Source organism: Vicugna pacos, chromosome 6, assembly GCF_048564905.1.
Source record: "Vicugna pacos chromosome 6, VicPac4, whole genome shotgun sequence".
In the NCBI taxonomy this organism is placed as follows: domain Eukaryota; kingdom Metazoa; phylum Chordata; class Mammalia; order Artiodactyla; family Camelidae; genus Vicugna; species Vicugna pacos.
In genome coordinates, this window is record NC_132992.1 from 10,959,695 (window position 1) to 10,973,835 (window position 14,141).

A 14,141-nucleotide genomic window follows, 5' to 3' on the forward strand; every position below is an offset into this window, starting at 1 on the left:
GTTAGAATCAAGAAGGTTGGGTTCATGTTTCCCAATTAGCTACTCATTACATTTTTCTTGGTTTTGGTTTCTTCAATGGTAACTAGGTTCATTCACTCAAATTTTCCCCAGTCTCTACATTCTGTGTTTGTAAGCATCCAAGTATTAGAGAATGCAGATCAGTGAGTAATAACTGATATCCTTTCCTGAGACTTGGGGTTAATAAAACACTACAGAAAGTATAAAGCCCTTATCCTTAAAAAATACTGTCAAACCAGATACTAAGCCATACTGTTTCCCCTCAGGACAATTATAATTCTTTTAATTACCTTATCCATCAAAGGAATTTCTATACATAAAAGTTAGAGATCTGAGGGCAGAGTTCTATTATGCTTTGATATTCTGAAAATGGTGATGCTACATACTTTTTTAAACTCCAGGAGACTTCTGGATTAATCATAAATTATAGTGCAGGCAGAATCAAGCATACAAAAGAGTTTTCTTTGACATCTGATTGTCTGAAATACTGAATACACAGGAAAAGTGTACCCAGGTCTAAAATCCCAGATAAGCTCACAGAAACCTATTTAATTCGCAACGAAGTGAAAATAAAATGTAGTAGCTGCTAACAGAGCGGCCCTTTAAACTCTTAGGTAGGGAAGGGTAGGGCTGAGCAAATACACTCCAACAGCAATGGAAGGATAGGTGGTTTGTTTTTAAGTCAAATAATTATAAAACAGGTTTAACAAAAATTTACTCCAACAAATGGGTCCAATCTGTTAAATTAGCTAAGATACCTAAAACGAGTTATAAAAATACATACAGCAATATTATTTACCTTGTGCTATTTTACATTTCAAAGAACTTTCATGTATTATCTTTTTATTCTTAACATTACCTACAAGTATACCTCAGTATGTGCTCCATGGAATAGCAGTTCCCCAGAGGCTAATGATACCTTTTTACAAAACCGCTTCTGTATCTGGGATGTGATGGGCTGAATAAAATTAAATAAGCTTCCCTCTCTTTTCTTCCAGAGTCTTTAATATCCCAAGTACAATTTGAATCTCTAGGAGGAGGCACGTGATATACAATGCTTTCCAAAGTTATGTCACTGGGGAACTTTTTCTCACAGAACTTTTTTTTCATCTCTCAAGACCAGCGTCTCCATACTTATAGTTTAGGAAAATGATGAGCTAGCAAAAACCTGAAGGCATTAAATAGAAAGAATAAGTACCTTATATGCCTAAAGCGCCTAATGTAAAGAACACATGACTGGAAGTCAGAAGACGTAGTTTCTACATTCAGTTTTGCCACTGACTGACTCTGCGACCTCATGAAAAAACACAATTTTCTTGCACCTTAGTTTTATCATTTGCAAAATAGCAATTATAATTCTAGTTGCAGCCTTTTCCAGGGTTGAATACAAGATATTAGATACATGAGATTATACAATTACAAAATTCTAGAGCCACAGAAGACCTGAGACTACCCAGCAGTATCCTCTCTGAAAGGTAAAGATTATTTCCAGAATCTGCATTAAAATACAGATCTCTTAACTCTCAGCCCTGTATTTTTTCCTATGCCAGCACACGTTGCTTTCACTTTTTAACATAAAATATTAACAAAACATCTGTAAACGCAAAATAGGTCTCAGGAACACAGCTGAAGATCTCAGAAATAAGGAAAATTGAAGGTAATATCTCAGCTTAAGTTTCCCATTGACAACACATGCACACACAACCTACAGTAAGTAAAACTTTGACAGACATGGAAGGGTAGAAAGGTAAGAGTAGTTTATTCCACAATAATTTAGGAATCGAAGGTAAGGTAGGCAATTCTAGGAAATGATTTGCTTTTATGTCCAATTAATAAATTAGTCCTACTAGCACCAAAAACACATCTCATCAACAAAATATAAATAAAAGCAAATATTACTGAAATTAATGTAGGGACTAAGAGTGGAGAAATGGATGAAAGCTGGACAAGGCTAGAAGTATATAGACTATTTGATGATACTACTGCAATTCACTACTGTCAAAGCTTTGAAGTTTTACTATTATCGAGAACAGAACTGTTTGATGCTAATTACTTAGTGACATGCCAAAAAGATGTACTTATTTCACTCGAAACATAAGAAAAGCCCCCTTTTCCATACTGACAAATCAACGGGGTAATTCTGGAATTCATTAAAAAGAAACACTAACTGATCCAACATAATAGCTTTATTTCCTGTGTGAAACACTTCAAAATATCTAAATGAATATAGAAATAAATGTTTATGTGGCAAATTGTTCATTATTGAATCATTATCAACCCTTGTTAGACAAAATCTCTCATTTTTGCAATGTGCAAAATCATTAAAGTGCTTGAGAGCTCCATCATGAAAGACAGCGGCACTATACAATCCACTATTTCTTCAGGCAAATGTGCTCATGGCTGAACATAATACGAAAAATAACAACATTCCCTAGATACACAATTTCACCCCTCCTTAAATGATGTTTTTATATGCTGATAGCAGTGATGAAATACGCTACTGCTTTCCAGTTAGCTTTAACTGTTTCTGTGCACTCATCATTCACAGTATCATTCTGAAGTGTTCACCTATTATGATATTAGGTATCAACAGTCCCAAATGCTTCTAACACTGCCATGCACATCTCAGTTGTGCTTTAACAATGTATGTTTTTAGCCTGAAACTCCCCTAAATTATCAAATGGCTAAAAAAGTGAATTATCCACTATAACTCCACTCAGTGCTATAAATCCACATTTTTGGGTATCTAACAGTTCAATTACTTCAACTCACATCAAGTGGGATTGCCTGTTGCTGTACAGAGCTGCTCTACAATTAAGAGACATTCATTTCTAAAAGCAAGCTATTGTAATGCAGATTGCTTAGATCCAATTGTTAGATACCTCATTTGATCATTTTTACCAACAATAAAGGGAAGGAAGTGTAGTAAATCAGATATTGCCAATGACCAGTGAAATCCTTTTCAACATATCTGCCTAATCTTTTCAGGGTCATTTCTCCCTTTCTAATAAGTAAATTAACATTTTTAAGATTAGGCAGTTAAAACTTACAATGATAATGTACAGCTGCACCTGATTAAGTGTACAATGCTGTTCAGATGAATGCAAATTTTTTTCATTTGTATTGCAAAGGGATCAATCTGTTTATGAGTTTTTTTTATTTCAAGACTTATTTTAGATACTGATTTTATACACAAAGTATGGATGACAAATGAAAGTATTCTAATAATTATCTTGTAAACTGAAAAAACATAACAAGCATAAAGCTCATAATTACTCCAACTAAGAAAATGTTACTTCAAACTAAATTACAGAAATATTTTTAGTCAACAGCTGCTCAGAGCAAGTGACTGATATGCATACCTCTTAGAATTCATTTATTTCCCACACTTAGCCCACAATTTTAAGTCACCTTAGCTGAAAGCTGCACTAATGATGCAACTGTACTGAACTTAAGAGTCATCTCTGCAAGCTAAGAATAAAAGGTAAGAACATAAATATAAAAAGAGCAATTTCTGATTTTTCACAATTCAGAGTTATAGCCTCAATTAAGAAAGCTTAGTTCAATCTGAAATTACAAAAACATTGACTATAGTATGCTCTACCACATTTACTGTAAATTAAATGCTACTTGGGGAGAAGTTATACTATAAGAGGAAATTATTTGGAGTGTCACATCTACTTTAACTTGATGGTAAGCTCAATAGAAAATTAAAGAGATAAATGAGAAAATTTTCCCTGGCCAAATGCAAAAATAATTATTTTGTTCTAAATTTAATTCCGATTTTTATCTGGAAATGACAGTATGTTTAATATCAGGATTTTCATTTGGATTAATGTTGAAATGTAGTGTCATTTTGAACATAAATTTTATCACTGATTACATTTTTTACTTTTGTGTCATACTCAATGATTCTTGCTTTCAAGTGGTAACTGCCTTAAGCAAAATCCACACCAGAATATCAGAATCTGTCTCCTCAATATTTTACGGAAGATAAGGAAAATAAACAAAAGATTGTGCAAAGCAAAACCATTTATAAAGAAATTGCAGACCACCAGGATTTTGGATTTGGGTAATCCACTTAGATTAGCATGGCTGTGTCTTAAAAGAACAATTCTGAGATCACAATATAGGTCACGTCCTTAAGAAATAGAATAAGTAATGAAATCAATGTCAATTACACAAACCTTCCATATTAACATGATGCCACGGACAACCAGTAAGGAAGATTAAACAAAGCTTTTGTAATGTGCTCAGCCCCAGCATAAGCAAGAAATAAGAATAATGTCATAAAACAGAGTTTTTTTGGAATCAGATTCTGCAAAAAGGTAAAACTAACGCTTAAATAAAAGAGTGGCATCCATACTGGGTGGAAAAATTTTTTTGAGCTTATCATTTCAGACTGAATGGCTATAAACGTTGACATAAGAAAGAGAGAGGAGAGGGAGAGAGGGTTGGAGGGAGGGTTGTTTTGCAGGCAGTAGGGGGAGATGCAGAAAATGGCTAACCTTAAAGTTTTTGCCAAAATATAATTATCAGGTTTAGGTGGTGGGTAATATCCTTCAAAGTACAACCTTACTACTGCAGAAGAAAAATTTTAAAATCCCCAATATGAACCCAAGTGCTTAAAACAAATTCTGCAACATCTAAATATACTATTAAGTTTTGATCAAATAGTGTCAAAAGAAAAACTGCCCAACATTGCTGCAAAATATGAGTAAAATCTAAATCTAAAATCACTGCTCTATCATATTTCTAATTACCACATATATACAACTGTTAAGACAATTAGTAAATTACAAATGTCTTTGAAATGCTTCTTCGTCCAGAAAAAAATTAAACATATGATGTTTGATGTCACAAAGACATGGCAAAAAAAAAAAAACCCAAAAAACAAAGACTCTGCCAAAATTGACAGTTAAAACGATGCTGCTTCCTTATTCAATACCAGTAACAATAACGCCCTAAGATAAGGACCCACATTTCTCAGTGAATGCTCCTCAAACTGAGCTGAACAAAGAAAGCCCAGATGCCCCAGAAACTCAGGAACTTTCTTCTACATACTTATGTGTCCTTCCTGGACAAGGGGATAAAAAATGTCTCTGACCAAAGAGGCTTTGTGAAGACTACTTACAGAGAATTACCAACTTACCCATCAGATTTGAGTTCATGAAAGGTGTTGGGGACAAGCCTTCGTGGGCCCCTAATCGACTGTCATTCAAGTGATCACTGTAATGAGGGCTGTCTGTAAAACCCTAGAGAAAAAAAAAAAAGACCAGAGTATTAGAGAGATTATTTGGCAGTCCTGCTAATTGAGCATAATGACACTCATCTAATTAATACACAGACTTACAAATGGTCATTCCTAACCAAGTTTCAGTTTCATTACTAAAAAAACTAAATAGAAGTGCTGATTTTATTCCTTTTAAGATTTAAAGTCAAAAAGTTTCTTAATTCAATGATTTTAAAGAAAACTAGCCCTATGATCTCTTTATACCCAAAAGGTGAGTTCTATAGATGATATTTTTTTAAAAAAGGATATACTAAGAAAATATATTTCTGAGTTATAATAAACTAGGAAAATGTTTATCTCTATCCTCCTTTCTCTGCCTCCATACTCCACTAATAAAGGGTTGGGCGATTACAAGTTTTACTTAAAATATTAAAAATAATTCAAAATCAATATACTGAAATAAATCCTTTCCTAAATGGCAAACAAAAATTTAGCAAAAGAAGATCTGCTTATATTCCTTTTAATCCTAGTATAACAAAATATACTCCTACAGAAACTGAGCCATGTAAAAGGAAAACACTTTATTAAAGTTACTTTGAATTCATAAGAATCTGAAATGTGAAACTGCAGACACCATGAAAACAATAAATATGTTATTATTTCACAATAGGTGTTATTAAATTTTCCCTTATAACCTAAAGATGTTTTTTAAAAGCAAAGGAGGAAAAAAAATGATACCAAAGTTTATAAATAAGTGTTATACAAAAGCTTCTGTGGATTAAAAAGTGTTCTGTTACACATACCATGTATAACATCACCTCACAAAATCGTATAATTTCTAAACAAGGCTTTGAACCCTAGTTAATTAAAACTGCAAGTGGTCCCTACACGATTGCCAACTTAGAATGATTTTAGTACAGATGAAAAAATCTTACAAGAGGCCCAAACAAGAGAGAAAACTGCTCAGGCTCATAGAAACCACCCAGAATCCCCTGGGACTATAAAATCATCAATCACTGAACATTTATCATTAGCTAGACTGCAGACTAACATTCAAGAAGACATTAATGGGGCTGAAACGGGCCGCACTATCTTTGCAGGCATGCTGTCAGTTCAACCAAAGGGCTAGGAACTGGGGGCTAAATAACTGTCAAATCATTACAATTGCTTATGGATGTATGTCACAACTCCTTCTGCTGTTCTGTTTTAAAACTAATCTTCTGGGAGTGCTCACTCCCAAATGAATCTTTGTTTTATTTTTATCTACTTTAGAATCACCGATACACATGTGACAGACATTTAAGAAGAATCCTGGTGACATTTACAACTTGGTTATGACCACAAGGGTGGCCTCTGGCAAATACAACCATGGTCCTGTATGTCATAGCCACATGTAGCAGAAGCTATATACAAAGGAGAATGGCTCCTAGCTAAGGTCATTCCTTGGAGCTTACTTTTGTTGCTTAAAACTTAACACTCTTGAAGTGCTAAGTGACATACTGCTCTCTCATTCATCTGGGTGTTTCTCTCTGCCACTCCCTTCCACAGCCATTCGTAGGCATAGAGTCAAAACAAGGCACTGAAATCAACAAAAACCTCACTGAACTATTATTGTTTGTCATTATTAAACAATGATATTACTCTACAAAGATACCAACAGAAGAGCATTTGTAGGTCAGCCACGTTGTTCAACTTCATTTGAATGTTAAAGGAAGACAAGGTTCATTTTGCATATTCTCAGTTCTCTTCATCCTTGAAGTACAATAAAAAGAACTTTCCCCCTTCTTGACTATAAAAATAAAAACACTGAGGCCTTTTAAAACTATTTCCTAAAGCACAAGTATATAAATAAAGTTAAGTTTTAGAGTATCATCAAATGATTATACACACATAATATATTAACTTCATAGATCACATATATTAGAATTTAGCACAGAGAAGACCTATCTCTAAGCTCCCATTAATATGTGCTCAGAGGACACATTATTTTCCTATCACCATGTACAAACAATAGTAAGTACTGTCCCTTTTCCATGTGCACCCACATATTGTAAAGCACAGTATATTTCCCAGTTCACTCATTAAATCTGGGATTGTCATACTGTACGAGAGAGGAATCTATAAACCTGTGTCATCACATACGAGCAAGATTTGAATATGGACCCTAAGTATCTACTTGCTCATAAATTATATGCATACACTACTAACCAGTAGTCAAACTTCAGCAAACTGTAATTTTGCTCATGTAAGATAAAAATTAAATAGAAATTTGAATATTTTACCTGTACCTCAAAGGTTCATCTTAGCACATACAATTTTTTTGAAAAGCCACAGTCTAAAAGATAAGAAAGGGAACTTCTTCATCCATGCAAACTGATGCTGGAGAATGAACAATGAAACCAGATTTCAAATGCTTCTCATAGTTTTAGATCTAATGTACACAAAAACCTCACGTAAAAACTGGGACTGGCTACTGTTTGAGGTTTTATATATATATATAAAACTTCTGGTGAACCAAGATGAATAGTTACAAAATAATTTACAAACATTTAAATAAGATCAGTTCTAGAAAAATACAGTTATTTGTCAGTCAGCAATGTTAATTGTGTCAGCTAGCTGGATAACACCTAGAATACTGCTTTGCAAAGTTCAGTGTTCATATCAGTTGGCTAGAGACCTTGGTAAAAGACAGATTAAAAAGCATAAGGTCTTGAGTAGGGCCTGAGAGTCCGCATTTCAAACAACCAGGGGACGATGCTGCCACTAGTCCACACACCATACTTCTAATAACGAGAACTTAGACAATCTGGAAGCAAAGATCCTTTTTATATATAGAAAGAAAAAACTCAAGTCTACAAAAGTGATAGACAGGTTTCTCCCCCTCCTTCCATCCCAGCCAGAACTACATTAAGACATCAGAAGTAGAAGTTTCCAGGTAAGTAAAAATTAGAGAGAAACACCGCAGTTAACAAAAAACATAAAGCAATTAGAACAACAAAATATTTTTCTGTATGCAGGTATGTAGTTTTAAGAAGATAGATGTCAAATAGAGTTTTAATGAAAGAAATGAGTTAGATGACCCAGAGTTTAAATAGCAGATCCTTTAAGTACCACATATAGTTGAGCAATGAATACGGATGCCTGTAAGTAGAAAAGGCAAACGGAAAGAAAGCCACAACATAATGCAGTACGGAGCTGGCAGAATAGCAGGGAAGGAAGCAGAATAATGCAGTGACTAGCCAGAGTATCAAAGGGCTGGAGCAGAAGGTAACTGCCTTTGAGAGAGGCGTTGGGGAAACAAGAAAGAAACAAAACCCAAACAACCAACTATTAAAATGGAGCCCAAGCAGATCAGTCACTGGTACTGAAAAACGAATGCTATTTCAATTTTGGAATATAAAGAAAGTAAACCAATGAGATCATTAAATAAAGAACTATCATAGTGCATATTTTAAATTGATAGAGCATGACTGTGCTAATAAAAGGGGTCAAACCTGACACCCTGGAGATCCTAATTAAGATTCTTAATTCTGTAAAATGGTTTCACCACAAAAATAACCACTAATAAAAGTAAGATTTTCCTCCATGAGAGATGATAAACACTACACTATGAAGGACAGAGCAATGCTGTCAGATTCATCTATCATAGTAGCTTAGCAGCTTTTTAGCCAAAGTATGCTACTGACCACAAAGAGATTTCCAAATACACTCTAAAAATTACTGTTCCTGCCTTATGATAAAAGTGGAAAGCACTCAAAAGATTAATCACTGAAAAAATCGGTGGATACATAGAGATGATAAAAGCTGTTCAATTCTATACTTAAAATCTAAATAATTTAATTTGCAAATCTTAAATAGTCCCATCTATGAATACGTAACACTTCATAAAAGCTTTGATATTATGAAGCCTGCTCTATACAATGTATTTTGTACTGTTCTCTATGGTCATTTCATAGTAGAGTTTAGAGACCTTAATCCCTGCTACAGTATACGACTCTTAAGTAATCAATCAAAGCTGCTACCAAATATTTTTAAGCTAATTTAAACTGCACATAATCAATCAAATCTTTTGTTCTATCAAAACCAAAACAAAACAAAAGCACCTACTATTATTTACATAAGAGTGCTCTCCTCTTGTTTGTCTCCTCAAAAATACAAGAATTTTTTCATTGGTTAATTTTTTTAAATGGCTCTTTTTAAAAATTAATTTTGCCCAACCAATAAATACGGTATAATCACCAGAGAACCCTCCGTAGGTGAGAACAGACATGTTTTTCCTAACCTATATTGCTGTTTCTTTGTTTGAAAGCAACTGTTTGATCCTATTTTAAAATATTCTTTCCAATTCTTTTCAATAGTTAAAAAGCGATGGGGAAAAAGAGTCTTTCAATAGATTCACTTTCTCAGAAAAGCTTTCCCCGACCCTAACCAAATTGAGTAAACTCATTTTGAGCTTCCCTAGGCAGCATCATATCACTGCTCACACTTACTGGAATTATCTACTTAATTATCCATTTAAATTATACCAGAATTATCTGTTATAAATGTACAGTACAGTGTAGTGGATAAATGCAGAATTTCTGGAGCCAGACTGGCAGACCTGAATTCCATCTTTGTCATACACTAGCTGTGTGACTTGGGGCAAAGTAGTATTTCTTGCTTCAGTTTTCATACCTGTACAATACAGATAGTAATAATAACACTATATTCACCTCACAGCTTGTTGTAAAGGTTAAATGAATTATACGTAGCACTGGAAAAGTACCTGGCACATAGTAAGTGCACAATAAACGCTAGTTGTTATTATTATCACCTCAGAGTGTGTTACACCTTACAAATTCTGAGAGGTGCACACCATATCTCTTTTTTTCACAATTACACCCTCAGAACGATGGCTGGCACAAACATAGCAGGTGCTCAGTAAATGACAAATGGATGGGAGGTTTCAGCTACTAATCTTGAAAATGCTATAGGGCATCAGATATTATAAAGGTTCAATCATAGAACACCCAATAACTAACTAGCAGAAAGAAAGTTGGTAAGGCACTAGCTTATCTAACTGTACTACAAAAGTAATCACAGATTTCTGGTATTCAAAGAGCCACAAGATTTCACACCAAGTACTGAAATCCTATAGCTTCTAAGTGGTCAAAGCTAATAGAATCAGCCAAAAGCCAAAAGATATCAGAAAGCTCTGAATGAGGACTGGTATAAATGAGCAGTCATACCTCAAAGAGAAGTAAAATGGAAATTAAAGTAAGCAGAAATAACAAAGTTTAAAAAGAAAAAAGTGTCCTTATTGTATTTCTTTATTTACCCTTAGGATAAATTAGCAAAATAAATGTCCAGATTATACTTTTTAAACAAATCCTTGGAAGTATCTGTCTCAGTTAAATATACCTATGAAAAAGACAAGTGAGTTGATCTGATCACAATGGGTTGTTACCTGAAAGCAGGGACTGTGTCGTATTTCACTCGTTACCCTAGCACTAGTGACAAGCACATTAATGGGCACACTGTATGTGACTAACAAAATTTGCTAATTTAATGAATGAATGAAAATTGAACAATGCTCCCTATTAATGAATTAGGTCTATGTCTGAAAAAGCTACTTGATATTCAATGTTATAGTTTCTGTTATCCTTAAATAGGTCAGGTGCTAATATATAATAAATTTTCTTGATAGAGAAATGTATTTTGTCGTCCAGATCCACAAATTCTTAAAGGGCAACGATGTTTTATTTCTCTTAATCAGTCCAAAAGAGACCAGCACAGAACTTTCTATACATGTAAGTGCTTAAGTTTTTCTGAGAGGATAAATAACCTCTTCAGGTAACTCTTTACTTATGAATGCTAAGAAACAGTTTTGCAGAATTACTATAACCCCAGACTGAAGAGCAAGTCTTGAATTATGGGCAGGAGGAGAGGAAGAATCAAAATCTTTTAGAGGTGGGAAGGATCCTTGGAAGATATGATGGATCCATGAAATACTGCTTAACACAAGAGCGTGAAAATAGTTTTGAACATGAAATCCCAAAGGGTCACCTAAAACATTCACACAGGTTCAGTTCTAAGTTGAGTCATCCACGTTCACAAATTTATCCAAGTAACTGCTAATGTCATCTATTAGAAGCAATCACAGTTAATGCTCTCTTGCTCTAGCCTATGGCTTTGAAAGTTCACAAGCAGAAAGTTTTCTGTATTTTATCTGTTTCAAGTTCATTCTCTTTATTGAGAAATCAAAACATCTCCAGGACTCACAGAAGAGTATACTGAAACAGGGAAAGCAAAAACTGTATGACTGAACTGAGATGTTTCATAGGGTAGGACTTTAGAGCCCTAAGACACCATATTCTTCTAACTCATCTTACCCACTGTACAGATGAAGAAACACTAGTGAAGTTGAGTATCTTGCTAAAGATCTGGAAGTGAGGGGGTTAATAAGAATGCGGTCTACCTCATATCAATTTATACAGCATTCTAAAACTAACACCATGAGGCAAATGTAGCAAAGACTGGTCTCTTTAAAAAACTAAAGCTAAGAGTAACCAAGATTATAAAACAAATAAACCCAAACTCTGACTTACGAACTTCCCCCAGGAAGCTTCCTACTGCTCTGCACCATTAATCAATGTTATATAAAACAACTCTCACTTCTAAAGTTCTTGTGATTCCTCAACATTAAGTTCAATAAAGATGAGTAAATCTTTTTTTGGTACTTCTAAGAGACTTAATTCTGCAAATGTTTTCCATATTGTAGGTCTCCATTTTTTAGACTGTTCAATTCTAAATTATCTTTATGTTTAAATTAAAACTTACAGGCAGAGTATGTCTTTGTGATTCAACTACCATTCTTCTTGCAGATTTTTTAAAGGTAATTTCTCAAGCAATGACTACATCAAAATCACAAATCCATTTACACATGATACATAAAAAGTGAAACACCCTTCTGCAACATGTACAAAAGGAAGTAAAACAAATTACTTAAAAAAAAAACTATTACCCCATCTATATTGTAACTATTTTCTATATAAAATTCAAGGGGAAAAATGCAAATAAATAATAATGCTGCTACTTTAGTCTGTAAGGTTATAAATAAGCAGTACTAGAAGGGCTGATGTTTTTAAGAGCACAGGAAAATAATATTTAATTTTAAAAAACTTAGCCCCAAGTATTATCTAATTCTCCCCCAAATTACAGACACCAAGTTCAGACAAGAAACATAGTATCATGTTGATGGTTTCTAATGTTTAGATTTTGCCTGCTTCCATTAAATGGCAAAACTTAACAAGGTGAAGATCCTACCAGTTCAGGAACTGATGATCCATTCAGAACAAGAATTTAAGGTAGTGAAAAGTAAATTCAATTAGAAAAAACATCCATCTTAAAAATTATACTATGAAATAGTGTACCATACATAAAATTTTGAGGAAACCTTATTATTAGTTTAGTTTATTTCTAAACATACTGATTTTACACTTGGCTACAAAAGCTTTATTAAAAGATCATATTCATGTTAATACATAGTTCTAAAAAGTTCTATGTATTTCCATATATTTTCTAAAGGAGAAAAATAAGCCATGAAGTAAAGGGGAAAAGTGCTTTCTCATGTAACTTAGAAACTGCACGCAATTAAAAATCTTCACTCTAATGCTTCTGTCTTCTAGTTAGAATTCACAGGAGTGGTTACAAAACAATACTGAACATGTTTTACATCATATCACTTAAAATCACTCATGGATTCTTTAACAAAGTCCTTCTTTTCTAACAAATCTCTGATACTCTGTCAGTCCTTCTCAAAGCATAGTCTGTGGACTGATGCTGGATCAAGAATGGTCTGTGATCAAACAATAAAAGAAAAAAACACAGAAGAAGCTTTCAGCAGTGGTTTAAAGTAATCGGGTAGGGTACTTTTTTGCTGTATATAATAGTAAAAAACTAGAGCTTGTACTTTATAAAATTCACTACTTTAAATATTGTACTATAAAATATAGTGCAGCATATATAAAACGTTTGAGGAAACCTGTTAGTCTAGCTTATTCCTAAACTAACATCCTGACTTTATACCTACAAAAGGTTTATTAAAAGATTATAAAATTAACTCAAAATGGATTAAAGACTTGAACATAGAGTTTACACCATAAAATTCCTAGAAGAACATACAGGTGGGAAGCTCCTCAATATTAGTCTTGGCGATAATTTTTTGAGTTTGACACTAAAAGCAAAAGCAACAAAAGCAAAAATAAACAAGCGGGAGTACATCAAACTAGCTTCTGCACAGCAAAGGAAACAATCAACAAAATGAAAAGGCAGCCTATAAAATGGGAGAAAAAATTTCTACATCCTATATCTTATAAGGGATTAATATCATATAAAGAACTCATACAACTCCACTGTAAAAAAAAACCAAGCAATATGATTAAAAACTGGGCAGAGGATATGAAAGAAGAATATAGATCGTCAACAGGTAGGTATATGAAAATGTGCTCAGCATCACTATCAGGGAAATGCAAATCAAAATGACAATGAGGCATTACCTCACATCTGTCAGAATGGCTGTTGTCAAAAGGACAAGAAACAATAAGTGTTGGCAAGGATGTGAGAAAAAGGGAACCCTTGTGCACTGCTGGTGGGATTGTTAACTGGTGCAGCCACTATGGAAAAACAGTCTGGAGATTCCTCAAAAAATTGAAAATAGAACTAACATATGATCCAGTAATTCCACTTCTGAGTATTTGTCTGAAGGAAGTGAAAAGATACATGCACCCCATGTTCACTGCAGCATTATTTATAACAGCCAAGACATGGAAACAACCTAACTGTCCATGGATGGATGAGTGGATAAAGAAAACGTGATGTGTGTATATATAAAAATTCATACACACACACA

At 33.9% G+C, this 14,141-nt stretch overlaps 1 protein-coding gene across 6 annotated transcripts in view; it reads right to left on the minus strand.

The window, feature by feature from the left end:
* TCF12 (transcription factor 12) overlaps window positions 1-14,141 on the minus strand; it is a 326,023-nt gene that overhangs the window by 165,539 nt on the left and 146,343 nt on the right. For all 6 annotated transcript variants that reach the window (XM_072962351.1, XM_072962350.1, XM_072962348.1 and 3 more), the window contains one exon: window positions 5,171-5,273. In XM_072962351.1, the coding sequence (XP_072818452.1) occupies window positions 5,171-5,273 (103 nt within the window). The remainder of the gene's footprint in view (window positions 1-5,170; window positions 5,274-14,141) is intronic.